This window comes from Mandrillus leucophaeus, unplaced genomic scaffold (genome assembly GCF_000951045.1).
Source record: "Mandrillus leucophaeus isolate KB7577 unplaced genomic scaffold, Mleu.le_1.0 Scaffold987, whole genome shotgun sequence".
In the NCBI taxonomy this organism is placed as follows: domain Eukaryota; kingdom Metazoa; phylum Chordata; class Mammalia; order Primates; family Cercopithecidae; genus Mandrillus; species Mandrillus leucophaeus.
The window spans coordinates 790,824-810,314 of NW_012110774.1; the positions used below are offsets into that span (position 1 = coordinate 790,824).

General features: G+C 40.0%; 1 protein-coding gene and 1 pseudogene across 4 annotated transcripts in view; one reads left to right on the plus strand and one right to left on the minus strand.

The window, feature by feature from the left end:
* The first annotated feature begins 205 nt into the window (after window positions 1–205).
* On the plus strand, window positions 206–1,533 carry LOC105532820 (annotated as a pseudogene). The gene is made up of 2 exons (XR_001005048.1): window positions 206–304; window positions 642–1,533. The product of XR_001005048.1 is annotated as a ferritin heavy chain pseudogene (transcript).
* Window positions 1,534–2,632: 1,099 nt separating this feature from the next.
* Window positions 2,633–19,491, minus strand: part of CKAP2 (cytoskeleton associated protein 2) — a 21,767-nt gene continuing 4,908 nt past the window's right edge. For 2 of the 3 annotated variants that reach the window (XM_011971111.1, XM_011971112.1), the window contains exons 3-9: window positions 18,638–18,713; window positions 17,686–18,554; window positions 17,026–17,230; window positions 14,148–14,318; window positions 10,888–10,957; window positions 5,193–5,448; window positions 2,633–4,394 (exon numbers count right to left, since the gene is read on the minus strand). In XM_011971111.1, the coding sequence (XP_011826501.1) occupies window positions 4,148–4,394; window positions 5,193–5,448; window positions 10,888–10,957; window positions 14,148–14,318; window positions 17,026–17,230; window positions 17,686–18,554; window positions 18,638–18,713 (1,894 nt within the window). In that variant the 3' untranslated portion in view covers window positions 2,633–4,147. Of the gene's footprint in view, window positions 4,395–5,192; window positions 5,449–10,887; window positions 10,958–14,147; window positions 14,319–17,025; window positions 17,231–17,685; window positions 18,555–18,637; window positions 18,717–19,491 lie in introns of all 3 variants that reach the window. The other variant, XM_011971109.1, reaches the window with a different exon arrangement.

The window sequence follows — 19,491 nt, forward strand, 5'->3', positions numbered from 1 at the left end:
GTGAACTTTTAAGTTCATACATTTGAACTTTTATCAATCAATTTATAGTAATAAAAAGACACACGATGTGTTTTGGCAGCAGTTGAGGGAAAAACTGGCAACAGCAGTAGCAGCAGGATGGGGGGCACCACGTCCACCCACCCACACTGGCAGCAGAGGTGGCATCCTGAGAAGAGGCAGGCAGGGAGAGACTGCCGCAGTTGGAATGACCAGAGAACCATCAGCAGGGCAGGGCAGCTGTGGGCATGAACCATCTAGATCTCCAAGGAAGGGAAAAAACGGCGTGGGGGAGGTTGGAGATCCAGTAACACCAGGAGCAAATCCTCCTCCCGTGGCTAACCCTTTTCTTAACATCTCAGACTTACTTTTTTTTTCTTTCAGAGACAGGGTTTTGCTATGTTGCCAGGCTGGAGTATAGGAGCTATTCACAGGCATGATCACAGTGTACACTAGCCTTGAACTCCTGGGCTCAAGTGACTCTCCTGCCTCACCCTAATGAGTAGTTGGAGCTATAGGTATGTGCCACCATGCCTAGCTAGATTTTTTGTTTTTCCCACTGGAATAAAACCTTCAGGATTAGTTTCAGATAAATTTATGAGTGGTAAACTGAATCCTTTCTTGCTTGTTTAAAAATGTTTTAGGCCAGGCGTTCTTCGCCGAGAGTCTTCGGGGTTTCCGGCTTCAACAGTGCTCGGACGGCACCCAGCCCTCGTCCCCGCCTCCGTCACCTCTTCACCGCGCCCTTGGACCGCCCCAAGGCCCCCGCCGCCGCTCCTGTGTCGTGCAGCCACCGCCGCCGCCGCCGCCGCCTGGCCTTAGCCTCCGCCATGACGACCGGGTCCAGCTCGCAGGTGCGCCGGAACTAACACCAGGACTCAGAGGCCGCCATCAACCGCCAGATCAGCCTGGAGCTCTGCGCCTCCAACGTTTACCTGTCCATGTCTTGCTACTTCGACCGCGATGATGTGGCCTTGAAAAATTTTGCCAAATACTTTCTTCACCAATCTCATGAGGAGAGGGAACATGCCGAGAAACTGATGAAGCTGCAGAACAACTAGGTGGCCGAATCTTCCTTCAGGATATCAAGAAACCAGACTATGAGGACTGGGGTGGGAGAGCGGGCTGAATGCGATGGAGTGTGCATTACATTTGGAAAAAAATGTGAATCAGTCACTACTGGAACTGCACAAACTGGCCACTGATAAAAATGACCCTCATTTGTGTGACTTCATTGAGACACATTACCTGAATGAGCAGGTGAAAGCCATCAAAGAATTAGGTGACCACGTGACCAACTCGCGCAAGATAGGAGCACCCGAATCAGGCTTGGCAGAGTATCTCTTTGACAAGCACACCCTGGGAGACAGTGATAATGAAAGCTAAGCCTCAGGCTAATTTCCCCATAGCCATGGGGTGACTTCCCTGGTCACTAAGGCAGTGCATGCATGTTGGGGTATCCTTTACCTTTTCTATAAGTTGTACCAAAACGTCCACTTATGTTCTTTGATTTGTACCATTCCTTCAAATAAAGAAATTTGGTATCCCCCCCCCAAAAAAAATTTTTTTAGGCCGGGCGCGATGGCTCAGGTCTGTAGTCCCAGCACTTTGGGAGGCCAAGGTGGGCGGATCACCTGAGGTCAGGAGTTCAAAACCAGCCTGGCCAACATGGCGAAATCCCACCTCTACTAAAAATACAAAAATTAGCTGGGCATGGTGGTGGGCACCTGTAATCTCAGCTACTCAAGAGGCTCTCCTGCCTCAGCCCACCCGCCTCGGCCTCCCAAAGTGTTGGGATTACAGGCGTGAGCCACTGCGCCCAGCTAGAAGACAGGGTTTTTAATGGCAGGGGTACCCTTTAGGAAAGTGGAAGTTACAGACAAAATCATAAATCAATACATGGAGGTTATAATTGGTTTGGCCCAAAAAGGTGGTTACCTGGAAGCAGGGGCTTACAGGTCATAGGTAGATTCAGAGCTTTGCAATGGATAAAGTAGGGCTTTGTCTAAAAACCTGGGGTCAGCAGAAAGGCATGTTAAGATTTGGCCTGTGGGCATGATTCTCTCTAGGCCCCTCAGGAAGAAATTTAGAACAAAGAATTGTGGTTAGAGTCAGTCCTGTTTCCCCTTATCTGAGGTCCCCGTTACAGTGGTTGGCATTTTCATCTGGTATGGATCTGTGTTTCCAAAACATTCAACATGTCAAGATGTTATCTTTCATTTCTATAGGGAATCAAACATTTTTTCTTTATTCCAGGCTGCTCAATTTACTGTTTTGAGGCTAGCTAGGTACATGGAATTTCCCTTGAAGAGACTCAAGATTTTTCCTTTATTACTATGCATGGGAAGATCCAAGCAGGCCCTTAAGAGGGGTCCCTGTTCTGTCTCTACTGGATGCTTATGCACGGTATCACATCATTTAGCTTGGAACAAACCTAGGGGAGAGATAACATAGCTGTCCTTAAGCATCAGAAAAGGAGTAAGACCTCTGGTTGAATGTTAGAACTAGGACTATTTAGAGACAGATTTTCCCCTCAGGTAAAAGTTCTATCTTGAGTTCTCTTTACAAAGGCATTTCAAGCTATGCTATACAGACAAATGAATTATATTGTATGGATATTAAAAAGCTGAGAGTGTATCAAAGCTTGAACTTTATTTCAAAATGGCATTATTTTGGGTCAAAGTATGAAAAAAGGCATAGTTATGTTTTTGTTAAAGTGAAAAAAATTAGGTAAAGTTTATATAAGTAGACTGATGATTTTTGAAAATATACCATTAAGCATGTACTTCAGTGTCAAAAACCTCAAGTCGAATCTTACAATGTATTTCATATTTCAAAAGGAAAGCTAAAATTCATTCACTGTGGTTAAACTGCATTTCATAAAATTGTTGAAATAAACTTCATTGAAACATCATTATACAGATATTTTAATTGTATATATAAGGTACACAGAATAAAAGTCCTACTCTCTAGAACATGAGAAGTCAATAAATAGAAAAAGAGATATACAAATGGAATGAACATAAAAACGACTAAGCATGTGATCTTCAACCACATTCATACAGTTTTTAAACTAATCTTTTACAATTAAAAAGTCATTTATTTGAAACTGCAGAGTTGACAGATATGTGCCATATAATTATCAGTTTGGAACCTTACAAAACAACTTTAGTAGTGTTATTTATGTGTGAAGAGAAAACTGTGTAGGTAACTACCATGTTTCAGGGGACATGACTTAACAGTGAAGTTTTTATGTTACAGGGAACAAAACAAGTATTAGTATCAGGTATTTTAGAAATGCTGTCTAAACTAGAATGACATTTATTCAGTATGATATATTCTTTCCCTAACTCCATTCTAATTGTTTAAAATCTATCAAGTGAAGTTACAGAAGTTAAACCACTAAATCTGGCATCTTTCCTTTCTCACACAAAGTATCTTCTCTTAGAAATGGGGATATTTAATTAAGTATCCTTCTTGGTGACCCCAATTATAATCTAAAGAGGCCACGAGACCACAGACTACTACTGACAAAAAGTGACAGTACACTTTTCATCAATCAACAGACAGTCCAAGGGACACAAGAGAACACAAGTCTGGGTAACATGAATTTGGTAAGAAAGCAGGCTAAACCTCCTGTGTCTTAGTACTCCAAGTGAGTCATTCTATACAATTTTTGATTAATCCAAGAAAGGCCAAAAAAAAAAAAAAAAAAAAAAAAAGCATTCTGTTTAAAGGCAGAGGTACATCATCACTTTTAAAAACATGTCAAGGCAAACATACACATTTTACCTAGAATACCTCATTTGCTAATAATGCATCATTACTGTACTTATATTTAGTAAAGTGAACAGGGTAGTATTATAACCTGTTTATATTCAAGGAACATAGTAAACTAGCTGGCAAAATTTACCTATCTTAAAGAAAAAAAAACAGTCGGTTGAGATTGACAAGGTGGGATTAGCTTTCCAATGCACAGCAGGACAACTCTTGCCATAACATGAATGTTAATAAAGGAGCTCACTGCCGTGAATACTTAGGATACATAGGTACATGGCCAACTCCAGACCTAAGGGCAATATAAAGCTACTCAAAACAAAATACCCCACACATAATAAAAACCCCGTTCCCTATAAGAGCTTTATTTCTCTTATGGTATTTCAGCCTCATAGTACACTCGGCACAATGCTGCATTAGGGCGGCATACAAAAGCATCGGTTTCTCTTCCCAACTCCGTTAGCTGTTCCAATGAAGACACACAAGGATAATGATCTTTTAACATATCTGGCAATTTAGAAGTTTTCTCTTGAAGACGTCGAGAACGTCTCACTGGTGTTAAAAACTTCAGCTCTTTAAATGCGGAATTTGTTTCATCAAACTGCACCTTCTTTTTCACACTGAAAATTAAAACAATATTCCCAGAGTTCAAAAACATGTTAACATTTTTACTCTGTACTTTCATGATATGTACCATACTATATAGCTTGTATGTTATAACCACGTAAAAGCATGTAATTGTCTTTTAGAGAGGTACTATAAGCTCATTGAAGTGAGAAACTTACCCTTTTCTCAATCCGTCATTACAACCTGTACACAGTAGATACCTGAGTATCTGTAGAACTGGCTAATTCCTGAATGCCAAAACCTACTCTTATTAATAACACACAGATTCAAGTAAAATTTAAAAAAAGTTTTCTTTTTCAACATGGCAATAGTTAGTGAAAGTAAATACAGTATTTAAGAGGTGAAATGTTCTCATGACATTCTAGTTGTTTAAAAACTTTTCTGTATTCTTTTTTGTTCTGAGACAGGGTCTTGCTCTGTCATCCAGGCTGGAGTGCAGTGGCATGATCCTGGCTAACTGCAACCTCTGCCTCCTGAGATGAAGTGATCCTCCCACCTCAGCCTCCCAGATAGCTGGGCCTACAGGCACACACCACCTTGCCCAGCCAATTTTTTTGTAGAGATGGGGATTTGCCCAGGATAGTCTTGAACTCCTGGGCTCAAGTGATCTGTCTGCCTCGGCCTCCTTTCAAAGTGCTGAAATTACAGGTGTGAGATACCATGCCTGGCCTGAAAACTTTTCTATATTAACACACGGTAGCTGTAATCTGAAGCTATCTCAAAGATTTTTAAATGCCATATTTATTATCCCCAAGCATGAAAACAAATCATAGTACATTTTAAAAGTTTACCTTTGCAAGTATGGCGTACTAGACACATTATATTTAATCAAGCAACTTGTCCTCGTTTCTGTATTGGGGGTTTTAACATCATGGGTTGGATCTTTTGTTTTGTTCTCTTGCTCTTTTTCACAATCTTGAAATAGCAAATTTCTATGATGTTTACTCTCCATTTCCAGTTTTTCTGGATCTACATCAACACCTGTATCTTCAATACTGACTTCTTTGACTTCTTCCTTGGTTGCACAAGCCTTCTCCATATTTTCTCCTATAGGAGATACATTTATAGATTAAGCTTTTGGCTGAATTTTGAGAACAAAATCAGAAGACATTAAAGGTATTCCTAGTTGGCCAAATTTTCAAAATAAAAGAACACAATTGCCATCTCTGAACCATTCCTTTTCCTCAGCAAATACTGCTGCCAACTATATAACAAATAATATTATGAAATGAAAGAAATGCTATATATGAAATAAGAACAAAGGATTATTAAAACCCACAAAAAGAAACAACTAACTTTGCTTGTGCTATAGGGAGATGGTTAGGGAATGCTTGACAAGCGACATTTAGGCTGGGTCTTAAAAATGAGCACTTGACCAAGACCAAGGAAGACAACCTTCATATGGCACATAAAAGAAAACGATCTATTAACATAACATTAAAGAGCCAGTGTGTTTAGAATATAGGGTAAGGAGCAAGGTTAGGAGTGGGAGCAGGAGGTATTGAGCTTAGATAGGTAAGCAGGTAAGCAAGAGCTGGATTTTAATGAGCTTTATATGAAAGAAGGTTGGTAAAAACAATTCACCAGAGACAGATATAATTAAATTTGGTCAATGTAAAGGACTGTCTAGAATGGCAGAGAATGAAAAGTAACAATCTGTGATGGCAAGATGACAAGGTTGTTGTAATAGCCTAAGTAAGGAAGAGGTCGGACAGGAAGGAAGGGTCCAATCTGAGAAATATTTCTGAGAACATTCTTTTTTTTTTTTTTAGAGACAGGGTGTCTGCTGTTCTGTCACCCAGGATGGAGTGCAGTGGCATAATCTTAGCTCACTGCAGCCCCAAATTCCCAGGTTCACGTGATCCTCCTGCCAAAGCCTCCCAAGTAGCTGGGACTACAGGTGTGTGCCACCATACCCAGCTAATTTTTACATTTTTTGGTAGAGATGGGGTCTCACTATGTTGCCAAGGCTGGTCTCCAATTCTTGACCTCAAGCGATTCTTCCACCTTGGCCCTCTGGTGTTGGGATTATAGGCGTGAGCCACCACATCCACCCAAGTCAGAACTTATTAACAAATGAATGCATGACTGTGTAGAAATGAGTGTGCAAATGTGTTAGAAGCATCTTGTCTAAAATTTCGTAAGAGTCATAAATGCCAGAGAAGGGTTTTTCTTTTCTTTTGTGGGAGAAAGGGATGTTGGGTATGGGAAAAGGATGTTGGGTATGGGAATGCAGTGAGGGCAGACAAAGGGTTCAAAACAAAACATGTTAGGCTGGAAATACTTGTGAGACATCCTGGTAAATCCACTGAGCTGAAAAAAACCTCTGGATTTAATTATTAGGAAAATTATTAAAAATTTTTACTAAGAGAAGTTTTAGTTGCACGACAGTGACTGAGTTTTAAGTGGAAGTTGAAGAAGAGAGAAAAGAATACAGATTAATTCAACAAATATTTAAGTGCCAAATATGTGCCAGGCATTGCATTAGCACAGGAGACTCAATGGTCAAGAACATCAGACATTGTCCTTATCTATTGAGTTTACATAATGCAAAAGACAGGACAAACAACTAAATAGAAAGCAATCAAATGCATCAAATATTGCATAGGGAAGAAAAAGGGAGTACAAAACAGGTGCACTAAACCTAGGCTGAGAGGAGAGGGGATGGTATATCAGGGAAATCATCAGGGAAGGCTACTCCAAGGAAGTGACATTTGAACTGAAGTCTAAAGGATAAGTAGAAATTAAGAAAAAGCAGAAGATTGTCTCGGAGAGACCTGGAGGGAAAAGAGAGTATAACCCCTTTCAGGAAATGGAAAAAAAAAAAAGAGAAATTCAGGGATGTAGGGGAGAGGGAAAGAGAAGAGGCTGGACTCAGGAATTTATGCAGATGAGTGACAGAGCATTTAGGCTGCAGTGTTGAGAATGGATTGGAATGAAGCAAGAGCAGAGAGGCAGGAAACTTAAGTTTGAAGGCCACTGTTATAGTCTAGGTAAGAGTGTAGGTCATCTTGATTATGGAAAAGAGAGTAAGGATGGAGTGAAGTAGATAGATCTTAAGAGATACTTAGGAAGTTAAACTGAATTTGATCAGCTGGGGAAAAAGGGTTGGGAACTGGGAAAGAAAGAAGGAGTAAACAATCACACCAAGATTCTGACCTGGACAACCAGACAGGGCCATTCATTAAGACAGAGAACTAAAAGAAGAATCAAGTTTAGGGGAAAATTATGTGTTCAAGTCTGGCTATTTGTGTTTGAGGTAGCTGTGAAACACCCACGTGGTGTTTGTTTCTTATTATTTGTCCTTTTTTTTTTTTTTTAACCCTCTTCTGAACTACTTTGACCACTTACAGTCTTTTACTGTTCACAGATAACTGACTTGTGAAATTGGTTTTATATCCAGAACTTACAATTATACATTTAAGAAAACCATGTTTATGGATAGCTCCTTCCCCTATCTAAAGACTAATCAAATATTATACTTGCTAGAAAACACCAACTAGTATTATCCTATAAGATAGGAAGAGCAACTTAATCAGAATACTGCTTTCATCTTTCCACGTATTCCCAGAGACAGAATTATAAGAGACCTTTTTATGAAATTTGAATTTCCACTTCGCTGTCTTTTGTGAATAAGAGACAGGACGGGGTTATTCTTTTCTTTTTTTTTTTTTTTTTTTTTTTTTGACACGGAGTCTCACTCTGTCACCAGGTTGGAGTGCAGTGGTACGATCTCAGCTCACCGCAACCTCCACTTCCCGGGTTCAAGATACTCTCCTGCCTCAGCCCCCCGAGTAGCTGGGATTACAGGCATGTGCCACCACGCCCAGCTAATTTTTGTAGTTTTAGTGGAGACGGGGTTTCATCATGTTGGCCAGCATGGTCTCAATCTCTTGACCTCATGATCCACCCGCCTCGGCCTCCCAAAGTGCTGGGATTACAAAGGCATGAGCCACCGTGCCCGGCCAGGACTGGGTTATTCTTAAACTTTTCTCCTCCTTTTGTTTGTGGTATACTAGTCTTTCCTCGGTTTCCCCTTCTCTCCGTGCTTCTCAAGCTCCTTCACTAAATACTACTAGTAAGATCAGATCATATAGATGTTCCGTATGTTACCTTGGTACATATTAGCAGTCACCATAAATTGAAATAATGCCTGATGAACTAAGCACACTGCCATTAGAAGCATGACCTCCAACATAGCCATTAGCATAGTAATTAGCACAGCCATTAACATATTAACACCAATGAACAGACTTTTGTTTTTTTCAGTTAATACATGTAATCAAAAACTCACATAACGTACTTAATTTAGACCTTTTTTTTTTTTTTTTGAGACACAGTCTTGCTCTGTCGCCCAGGCTGGAGTGCATTGGCGCAATCTCAGCTCACTGCAAGCTCTGCCTCCCAGGTTCACGCCATTCTCCTGCCTCAGCCTCCCGAGTAGCTGTGTCCACAGGCGCCCGCCACCACGCCCAGCTAATTTTTTGTATTTTTAGTAGAGACAGGGTTTCACTGTGTTAGCCAGGATGGTCTCCATATCCTGACCTGGCGATCTGCCCACCTCGGCCTCCCAAAGTGCTGGGATTACAGGCGTGAGCCACCGAGCCTGGCCTTAATTTAGAACTTTAGTATGCTCTTCGATTTTTTTTTTAAGGTTTAGCCCTTCAACCTAGATCTCTACATCTTAAATTAATTTTGCATACTAAAAGGGTACTAATACTGTTCTGGAAAGCAAAAAGTTCAAACTGTTGGCCAGGCACTGTGGCTCACACCTGTCATCCCAGCACTTTGGAAGGCCAAGGTGGACGGATCACCTGAGGTCAGGAGGTAAAGACCAGCCTGCCTAACATGGCAAAACCCCATCTCTACTAAAAATACAAAATTAGATGGGCTTGGCGGCGCATGCCTGTAATCCCAGCTACTCAGGAGGCTGAGGCAGGAGAATCGCTTGAACCCAGGAGGCGGAGGTTGCAGTGAGCCGAGATTGCGCCCCTGAATTCCAGCCTGGGCAACAGAGCAAGACTCTCTCAAAAAAAAAAAGAAAGAAAAAGTTCAAACTGTTTGACTCTTGTTAAAATTAATAAAAAGAAAACAACTAGATACATAGGCGGTGGTATATAATATGCACTCAAATATTTGTTGACTGTAAAATATACGGTTATAGCAAATAATTGGAAACCATTTTTCTAAAGTTAAGTAATGACTACAGTTTAATGAATTTTCTATGTGTCATCAACTATGAAACTTTATATTATTTCATTCAATGGTCCCCAAAAATCTGTATTTTACAGAAAAGAGGGTATTTTTTGCCTAAAGTCATATCAACTGGCATAAACTTTATCTGAATCTTAAAATGTTTTTATGACTGGCAACTAATGAATCTCTTATCTCCATCTACTATCCCCAGCAAAAAGAATTCCTGAATGAGCTCTTCTAGCCAACACAACAGATCACAGAATGTAACAGGTGAAAAGTCTAGATATCTAGTCAAACTGCCTCATTTTTAAGGCAGACAATTAAAGCCTAGAGAGACGATGCAACTTTCACAGACATTCAGTGACAAATCTAAATATTAAGCCAGATCTCCTGATTAAAAATACTACATAAAGCCACTTTATCTCAGAGGTAGGTCAACGGAAGTAGGAGGAAAGAAAACAACCTATATATTTTAATAATCAAAAAAGATAAAAGGAAAACTAATTCAGCAAAGAAACAATAAAATTACAATTCACAATGAAATACCATCTCACACCAGTCAGAATGGCTATCCTTAAAAGGACACAAAATAACAGATGCTGGCACAGTTGTGGAGAAAACGGAATGCGTTTACATTGTTAGTGGGAGAGTAAATTAGTTCAACCATTGTGGAAGACAGTGTGGCGATTCCTCAAAGACCTAGAGACAGAAATACTTTCAATCTAGTAATCCCATTACTGGGTATATACCCAAAGGATTATAAAATCATTCTACTATAAAGACACATGCACGCATATGTTTACTGCAGCACTATTCACAATAGCAAAGGCATAGAATCAATCCAGATGCCCATCAATGATAGACTGGATAAAGAAAATGTGGTACACATACACCATGGAATACTATGCAGCCATAAAAAGGAACGAGATCATGTGCTTTGCAGGAACATGGATGGAGCTGGAGGCCATTATCCTGAGCAAACAAACACAGGAACAGAAAACCAAATACTGCATGTGGGAGTTAAGTGATGAGAACACATGGACACCTCAAGAACACACACACTGGTGCACATGGGAGGGTGGAGAAGGGCGAGGATCAGGAAAAATAATGGACACGAGGCTTAATACCTCGGTGAAGAAATAAGCTGTAAAACAACCCCCCATGACACACATTTACCTTTATAACAAACCTGCACATCCTGCACATGTATTCCTGATCTTAAAAGTTAAAAAACAACAACAACAAAAAAACTACAATGCACTTGAAGGAAATAAAAGAAGTAAAACTTACCTAAATTAGCTTTCTCTTGACTCTTCATTGTTAGAATATCTACAATCGTGTGTCGCATCTCTTCAATAGGCTTAATTTTTTAAATGAATAAAGCAGATCCATGTAAGTTTTATTTTCTCTGACATTAACTAGGTATCCAAGTTGTGATTAAAACTTCATACCGTATTTTGAAGTAAGGGAGTGGCTCTTAAACCATGCTTCTCAGACCACTTAATAATTAAGATTGAAAAATGGCTGTCTTGGCTGGGCGCGGTGGCTCACGTATGTAATCCCAGCACTTTGGAAGGCCGCAGGCGGATCACGAGGTCGAGAGATTGAGACCATCCTGGCTAACACGGTGAAACCCTGTCTCTACTAAAAATATAAAAAAATAAGCCAGGCGTGGGGGCGGGCACCTGTAGTCCCAGCTACTCGAGAGGCTGAGGCAGGAGAATGGCGTGAACCCGGGAGGCGGATGTGCAGTAAGCCAAGATTGCGCCACTGCACTCCAGCCTGGGCGACACAGCGAGACTCCATTTCAAAAAAAAAAAAAAAAAAAGAAAAAAGAAAAATAAAAGAAAAATGGCTGTCTTTTCCAATTTATAGACTAAAAATGAAGGATAGAATTCTTTTTTTTTTGAGACAGTCTCCGTCTATCGCCAGGCTGGAATGCAGCAGGGCAATCTCGGCTCACTGCAACTTCCGCCTCCCAGGTTCAAGTGATTCTCCTGCCTCAGCCTCTCCAGTAGCTGGGACTACAGGCGCATACCACCATGCCCAGCTAATTTTTTGTATTTTTAGTAGAGACAGGGTTTCACCATGCTGGCCAGGCTGGCCTTGAACTCCTGACCTCATGATTCGCCCGCCTTGGCCTCCCAAAGCGCTGGGATTACAGGTGTGAGCCACAACGCCCAGCGTAGATTTTCACATTTAACAACTTCCCCCATAATTTTACTTAAGCTTTGCTCCTTTTCTCTTACATTTAAGTCTACGGTTATATTTTTGTTTCATATGCTATGAAATGTATCTCTGAAGAGCTTAAGGTTGATCATCTTAACATATTCATTCACGAATTTATTAAGAGCCCATTATTTATCAGATATTATAAGCGTTTACTATGTTCCACCCAAAACAATGAAGATTAGGGAAGGTGTAATTCACATTCTTAGTTCCAGAACTTAGTCCTGAATTACTCAGCTATCCTGCTTTCAGTTTTCTCGGCTTTTTTTTTTTTTTGAGACAGGGTGTTGCTCTGTCAACTCAGGATGGAGTGCAGTGGCACAATCATGGCTCACTGGTCTTGAACTCTAGAGCTCAAGCAATTCTTCCACTTCAGCTTTCCGCATAGCTGTGACCACAACTGTCTACCACCAAAAAAACTTTAAATTTTTTTTTTTGCAGAGATGGGGTCTCACCATCTTGCCCAGGCTGGTCTTGAACTCTTGGACTCAAACGATCCTCCCACCTCCGCCTCCCAACGTGCTGGGATTACAGCCGTGAACCATCATGCCTGGCCACTAATTTTAAGAGATAGGGTCTGTGTTGCCTAAACTCCTGGGCTTATGCAATCCTCCCACCTTGGCCTCCCAAGTAGTTGGAACTATAGGTATCTACTACTGTGCCCAGCCATCTTGGCTAATTTTGATTCTTGTTTTCCAGCAGCTTCTCCTCTGGTGTTGTATCTTTCCATTTACATTATTGCTTTGTATGTGAGCCTTGGCTCCAACTTTGCATCCTTGCTACAATGTCCTTAGTTGCCTTAAGTAATGTCCCTTCTGATACAACATAGTAGGGGCCTAACACTCCTTTCCAGGTAGCATCTATCAAATATAATTACCATTCTGAAAAGAGTTTTACACATGATAGCCACTGAGAGACTATCTGCTGAATATCTGATTTTTTACTTAAGTGAAAAGTCAAATAGCATTTGTTGATTTTGTTGAGACAACGGTGAATACATCTTTCTTAAAAAAAGGAGTGTAAGCCGGGCGCGGTGGCTCAAGCCTGTAATCCCAGCACTTTGGGAGGCCGAGACGGGCGGATCATGAGGTCAGGAGATCGAGACCATCCTGGCTAACACGGTGAAACCCCGTCTCTACTAAAAAATACAAAAAACTAGCCGGGCGAGTTGGCGGGCGCCTGTAGTCCCAGCTACTAGGGAGGCTGAGGCAGGAGAATGGCGTAAACCCGGGAGGCGGAGCTTGCAGTGAGCTGAGATCCGGCCACTGCACTCCAGCCTGGGCGACAGAAAAAAAAAAGAGTTTAAAAAAATTATCTATGTAAACAATCTCCAAGAATGTGTTTCTGAGAAACCTGGATTAAAACGAAACATATTTTAAGAACATGTATCCACGAAAAAAAAAAAAAAACCCAACCACACAAACTCAAGAAATGATTTATTCTACACCCAAAGCTTTGTGTATCAATAGGCTGGAAGAGGTAAGGAGTATGGTATCAAACCGTTATAGAGGTAATAATGTTCGAGAAACTGGTTTATTGCCATTTTCTGTATGCAGACAGGATCAATCTATACAGTGTAGATATAGCAGTACATTTGGGTTTACTTTTTTTTTTTTCTTTTTTTGAGACAGAGTCTTGCTCTGTCGTCCCAGGCTGGAGCGCAGTGGCGCGATCTCGGCTCACTGCAAGCTCCGCCTCCCAGGTTTACGCCATTCTCCTGCCTCAGCCTCCCTAGTAGCTGGGACTACAGGCGCCCGCCACCTCGTTCGGCTAGTTTTTTCTATTTTTGTAGAGACGGGGTTTCACTGTGTAAGCCAGGATGGTCTCGATCTCCTGACCTCGTGATCCGCCCATCTCGGCCTCCCAAAGTGCTGGGATTACAGGCTTGAGCCACCGCACCCGGCCTGGGTTTACTCTTAAGGTGAAAGAGTTCTCTCACAAAACCAAGAGAGCTTGATAACATTTAAAAAGCTAATTTCATCCCTTTTGCTTTATATTCAATAAACAAATTTTAATATTACATTCAGTCTTCCAGATTTCCAACCAGGAAATGCATACAATAATATGCTAAGACATTTCATGCAGAAAGTTTCATTAAATATACATTTCAGCTTATACCCACTTTCTAAAGTCTGATTATTCCCAGTACAGGAATAAAAGACTTAGAAGGCCAACAAACAGCAATCTTTGTGGCCTTTAAACATTTACAACTACTACACATACAACCACAATTTTCTCAAGCTATGTTGTGATGTGTTTCAAATTAATTCCAAATTGTCTGCTACACTGTAATCGTAAAGATCAGCAAATGTTTATCTTACCTGAGCCCCTGCCAGAATGGCTTTCTCATAGATTGCAATAATATTTTCAATAGGACTTGTGAGTGGTTCAATAAGTGCAAGACATATCCAATACTTAACAAGCTTTTTGGCATCTGGAATATTTTTAATCAGGTCATTCAGTGTGACCAGTATGTCTTCTTTTGGACATCCCTAAAAGAGCAAGAAATAATGTGTGTAATATTTTTTAGCTTACAAACTATGAACAATAATTGAGCCTACTATAGTCAAGATCAATGATAAAGATAGCCATAAGCATAGAACAAAAAAATGAAATATTAGTTGAGACATTTATTAGTAAAAAAGGAACATTTATTTGGTCTTGATTTTATTCTCATATATATTGAGGGATTCCATTTGTTAATACCTTAAACCAAATATTTATGAGTCAGAATAGCCTGCAGAGTTTTTTTTCCTCTTAATTGTCTTCATCAGGTTTTGATATTAAGATTAAAATGAATCTGTAATGGTTTATGTCAGAGTTACACACAGTTAAATACTAGGGCAGAAAAAATTCATAGTATCAAAAGGAAAAACTTCAACTGAGCAGAAATAAACTCTGATTCTATTCTATTAGAGAATCAGTTTTCCTGATTGTAACTTTTACTGGTGTTCAGAACCACAAGAAGTTACAAGATGCTCATGAAGAGTAGAGTAAGGTTTGAAATAATACCTTGAATTCAGTTTTGTTATGGATCTTACATACTAGTGGGTGACCAAAACAAGATTAAAGAGCAGTCAGGAAACAAAGATATTGTCTACTATTAAACATAGTATTGTTCTGGAGCTGATTATTATACTCCATAGGATTTTGGTCTAAATAGCAAAATTCTGCAATAAATTCAAAAACATGATGTTGGCTTAGATGAATGGGTTTTTGTTTGTTTTTCTTTTTTTGAGACAGAGTTTTGCTCTTGTTGCCCAGGCTGGAGTGCAATGGCACGATCTCGGCTCACTGCAACCTCTGGTCTCCCAGGTTCAAGTGATTCTCCTGTCTCAGCCTTCCGAGTAGCTGAGATTACAGGTGCCCACCACCATGCCCAGCTAATTTTTGTATTTTTAGTAGAGATAGGGTTTCACCATGTTGGCCAGGCTGGTCTCAAACTCCTGACCTCGGGTGATCAGCCCACCTTGGCCTCCCAAAATGCTGGGATTACAGGCGTGAGCCACCCCACCTGGCCAGATGAATGTGATTTTGAGTATTTTAGGTAAGTTAATCTGTGATAATAATGACTCACACAACATTTGTGTTGCTAGTCTTTGGTAAAATGTGTAATGAACGTAAGAAATAATGTGTAAATATGATGAATAGATGTAAGAAACAAAATATTAGAAGCAATAATATCACCTCAGGGTATTACACATTAATTATCTCAGAGGAATCAAATATTTGTAATTCAGTAAAAAAAATCCAATTATCCCTTTGATACAGGTTGAGTATCCCTAATCTGAAAATCCAAAATCTGAAATCGAAAACTTTTGAGTATCAACATCACAATGAAGATGACCATCATTAACACTGCAGACAATGTACCTATAGGTGACAAGGTGAAAACATGTGACAGGCTTATTGAAGAACTAGAGCAGCATTTATTCAGAACAGAAAAAGATATCATGTTCCTTTATAAAATCAAACAGAAACTTCTAAGACAAAAACCACTGCTAATGAGACAAGTGACTCTGAAGTAAACATCTTAAAAAGCCATCCAGCAGAATGACTCCTTATCCCTAGAGGACCCACTTCCTGGTCCTTCAACTGCTTCTGATGTTTCTTCTCACCTAAAAAAATAAAATACAGTGTAAAATACCTCTTAATTAAACACAACATCATAGATGGAGATTGAAAACATGCTGCTGTTTGTTGTTGCTATTGTCTAACAGCTGATACAGGTGTTCTGATGTGCTGCTTAGTTACTCTGAACATATTTTTCACTGTATTAATGTGTCTTTTTTTAAATTGTTAAGTAATTATGTGTGAATAAGTGCAAGAGAATAATTGCTTGTTGGTAGCATAGTAATTCAGAGTGAGGAATGATGGTGTTGCCAAACAACCAGACTATCCCATGGGTGGCTGACAAAGTGACACCTTAGTTTTCTGATGGTTCAAAGTACACAAACTTTGTTTCATGCACAAAATTATAAAAAATATTATATCTTTAGGCTACATGTATAAGCTATATATAAAACATAAATGAGGCCGAGCGCAGTGGCTCACACCTGTAATCCCAGCACTTTGGGAGGCTGAGGCGGGTGGATCATATGAGGCCAGGAGTTTAAGACCAGCCTGGCCAACATGGTGAAACTCCGTCCCTACTAAAAATACAAAAAATTAGCCAGGCATGTGGTGCACGCTTGTAATCCCAGCTACTCTGGAGGTTGAGGCAGAATGGCTTCAACCCAGGAGGCAGAAGTTACAGTGAGCTGAGATCATACCACTGCACTCCAGCTTGGGTGAGAGTGAGACTCTGTCTCAAAAGCAAAAAACAAACGTAAATCAATTCTGTGGATCTCATCCCCAAGATAACTCATTATGTACATGCAAATATTCCAAAATCCAACAAAAAACATTTTCAGTTACTTCTGGTCCCAAGCATTTTGGATAAGGGATACTCAACCTGTATATTTATATGAACTCAATGCAAAATGTAGTCAATTAAAGGCTAATAAGCTCACAATTAATGAACGAAGCAGTGTATCTCACAATTAAGTAATTGTTAAAATAATCTCACAGTTAATGTTAAGTCAACATAGTATTACCAACATCTCCTGGTCAAAAAGACTGACAATATGATTTAATGAAACAATGTTTATGAAGGTAATTTGCAAACTATAAAATGCTAAGCAAATATAAAGACTCTACCTCATTAATCAAGTTCAGGCATTCAGAAAATGTGTTGTTTACTTTTTCAGTAAATAATCTTTGTTCATCTTCTTCTGCCATGGTAGTCCAAAAAGACCCAACTGGTTTTTCATTTTGTCCTTCAGGCTCATGCTGAGTAACTACTGAGTTAGGGGGCCTTTTCAGAACTCTTCCTTTGCCAGCTTTCCACTCACTCAGACGAGCTCTATAGTTAGAAGCAGATATAAATATTACTTTGAAATCGCTGTCAGAACTCTGTCAAATAGAGGAAAAGTTAAAAAAAAAAAAGAAAAAGTATTATTTTTAAGTAATCTTACTCTAGTGGCATATATATAGTTCACAAGCTTGATGAAATATTAAACATATCAAGGTCAATTATGCTCAATGACTCCATTACTGCATTTTTTGATTTGAGATTATAAAGTTATTTCCCAACTATTATTAAAGCATTTACCTTAGATTTTAAAAAAGCAACCTTAGAAAACATATTCAAACACAAAAACTTTTAGGTCATATTGCTCCACAATATAAATTTGCCTGCATACGACAGAAGAGAAACCATGAAAGAAAATTCTAATGCAGTCAAGGAAATTATAAGCCAAATCTACAAACAGTACTTGATTGAAAACTAAGGTAATAAGGAAAATTACATCTACTTACTTTCTCTCTTCTGAGGTTTCTTTGGGCTGAGCTGACCTACTATCAACAGTTGCTTTTCCTGTAGTATGTCTTCGCTGGTCAACAGGCTTTGACTTTTCCATCAGTTTATCATTAGACAATGAAACAGGCCTGGTTACAACTTCAGATGCTATGCATCTTGATAGTGTCTTATTTCTTATTATATTTTGAGAAGAACTGGTTTTGACACTAGATAAAGCTGTTTTTGATTGTAATAGTTCTTTTTCACGAGGCCCTTTCCGGATTGTAACATTGGCAGAGGTTCTACTGATGCCTTGTTTCACAGTGTCCTGGGTATTACTGTGATGACTTCTAATAGGAGGTCGCACAAGTTGTGTGTTCTGAGATGTAGTGCTCACAAATTTAGTAGTGGCAGCCATATTGGAGGATCTATTACTTTTCACTGTTACACTGCTGGTGTTTACAGGCTGAGGCTTTGTGGCCTTAGGGATAGTGGCTGAAAGTTTCTTTGTTGCTGCAAAACTCTCATCTTTGACTTGTAAAGGTTTTCTAAATGAATTAATCTTAGACTGAACAATCTGGCCACGATAAGATCCAAGCACAGGTTTCTTGGGTACGTTAGCATCTTGCTTTGGTTTTTCTGTAGTCATTTGTTTCTTTTTACCATTGTTTTTAAGGTGAAATGCCTGGCTTAATGTCATATGTTGACTTTGGGGATCACCTTCAGTTAGTAACAAATGCGGAGTCTGATTATTATCCTTAGATTTATGCGTGTCAATTACTACAGTTGAATTGGTTAGTTCATTTGAAGGTTTTAAAGGAATGCAATTTTTCTCCACTATTGTATTATTTTTGCTCTCTGCAGGTCTCTTCATATTTTCTTTATCAGCCTAAAAGAATTATTTAAGAAAAGTGTTTAGGAAAGGCAAAACGGAAAGGGGGACCATTTAGGAGTGCTATGTCCACATCTTACCATTTTTGTTTTAAGTTTCAGCACTTTAGTCCCTTCTTGAACTTGGTCCTCAGATGTCACACCTCTCCGACCTCTGCTACTTAAAAACAAACAAAATGATTAATCAATCAATCCTGCACCAAGGAGGCTTCCTGTTGGGGAGGAAGAAGAGGGCAATGTTAACAATTAACTGACTTACTAATTTTAAATTTAATAAAGACCTGAGTTAAAATTTGTCCTAAGCAAGTTTTTTTTTTTTTTGGGATGGGGTCTTGCTCTGTCACCCAGGCTGGAGAGCAGTGGCATGATCTCGGCTCACTGCAACCTCTCTGCCTCCCGGGTTTCAAGCGGGTCTCCTGCCTCAGCCTCCTGAGTAGCTGGGATTACAGGCACATGCCACCTCACCCAGCTGATTTTTGTATTTTTAATAGATACAGGATTTCACCATGTTGGCCAGGCTGGTCTTGAACTTCTGACCTGAGGTGATCTGCCTACTATGGCCTCCCAAAGTGCTGTGATTTCAAGTGTGAGCCATCACGCCCAGCCCTAAGCAAAATTTTTAATTATTTTTAATAGTGTAAACAGGTCGGGCGCAGTGGTTCAAGCCTGTAATCCTAGCACTTGGGAGGCCGAGGTGGGCAGATCACAAGGTCAGGAGATCAAGACCATCCTGGCTAACACGGTGAAACCCTGTCTCTACTAAAAATACAAAAAATTAGCAGGGCGTGGTGGTAGGGGCCTGTAGTCCCAGTTACTAGGGAGGCTGAGGCAGGAGAATGGCGTGAACCTCGGAGGCGGAGTTCGCAGTAAGCTGAGATTGCGCCACTGCACTCCAGCCTGGGTGACAGAGCGAGACTCCATCTCAAAAAGAAAAA